General features: G+C 58.8%; 1 protein-coding gene across 1 annotated transcript; it reads left to right on the forward strand.

Moving 5' to 3' along the window:
• On the forward strand, nucleotides 1-1,317 carry CPAR01_02956 (cytochrome c1; the record flags this gene model as incomplete). The annotated part of the gene is made up of 4 exons (XM_060487243.1): nucleotides 1-66; nucleotides 218-372; nucleotides 515-577; nucleotides 645-1,317. 4 exons carry the CDS (start codon nucleotides 1-3, stop codon nucleotides 1,315-1,317), a joined length of 957 nt encoding a protein of 318 aa, XP_060354571.1.

Raw genomic sequence — 1,317 nt, forward strand, 5'->3', positions numbered from 1 at the left:
ATGTTGGCAAGGTCCTGCTTGCGCTCGGCGCGCACTTTCACAAATGGCGCTGTCACGATTTCAAAGGTACGCAGATGAACTGATCACGAGTCGAAATTCCCGAGGCAATCCGACCGACCGCCAACGAACACGCCCGAGCCCGGCCTCAATGGCCATCGACGGACATCAATGGACATCAAGGACTCTGGGGCAAATTCGCTGACAATGATTGATACAGCGTGCCGCCTCTACTTCCAGCGGCGCTGGTGCCGAAGCTTCCTCTAGATTGAACCTCGCCGCTGTCACGTCGACGTCTCTCGCCTTGGGCTCCATGGCCTGGTACTACCACCTCTACGGACCTTCCGCCAACGCTGCCGCACCGGCTGAGGAGGGGTGAGTCTTTTGCCTATCCGTATGCGGTCGCCGAGGGACAATTGCTCGAATGCCGCCAAATCCCTTGGGTTGAGGCATAATCGACATTGAAACCGGGGCCGACCGACAGCGATCGATCATTGAGCTAAATTATCATCTTCAGTCTTCACCCTACCAACTACCCTTGGGTTCACGAGCAATGGTTCAAGACCTTTGATCACCAGGCGTAAGCAGAACACCACGTCGATTTTTTTCGGCCATCTGAGATGTATGACGCTTACATTGAATTGCAGTCTCCGCCGTGGTTTCCAGGTCTACCGCGAGGTTTGCGCCTCTTGCCACTCTCTCAGCCGTGTCCCCTACCGAACTCTCGTCGGCACCGTCTTGACCGTCGACGAGGCCAAGGCCATGGCCGAGGAGAACGAGTACCCCGGTGAGCCCAACGAGCAGGGTGACATCGAGATGCGCCCCGGCAAGCTCTCCGACTACATGCCCGACCCCTACAAGAACGAGGAGGCTGCCCGTTTCGCCAACAACGGTGCCCTTCCCCCCGACCTGAGCTTGATCGTCAAGGCCCGCCACGGTGGCTGCAACTACATCTTCAGCTTGTTGACCGGTTACCCCGAGGAGCCCCCCGCGGGCGCCGTCGTCGCTCCCGGCATGAACTTCAACCCCTACTTCCCCGGTACCGGTATCGCCATGGCCCGTGTCCTTTACGAGGACCTCGTCGAGTACGAGGACGGCACTCCCGCTTCCACCTCGCAGATGGCCAAGGACGTTGTCGAGTTCCTCAACTGGGCTGCTGAGCCCGAGATGGACGACCGCAAGCGCATGGGTATGAAGGTTCTCGTTGTTTCGGCCTCCCTCTGGGCCCTCAGCGTCTGGGTTAAGAAGTACAAGTGGGCCTGGCTCAAGTCGAGAAAGCTCGCGTACGACCCTCCCAAGGACACCAAGGTTCGCCACTAA

The sequence above is a fragment of the Colletotrichum paranaense genome (genome assembly GCF_030867605.1).
Source record: "Colletotrichum paranaense strain IMI 384185 chromosome Unknown Scaffold_2.1, whole genome shotgun sequence".
Lineage (NCBI taxonomy): Eukaryota > Fungi > Ascomycota > Sordariomycetes > Glomerellales > Glomerellaceae > Colletotrichum > Colletotrichum paranaense.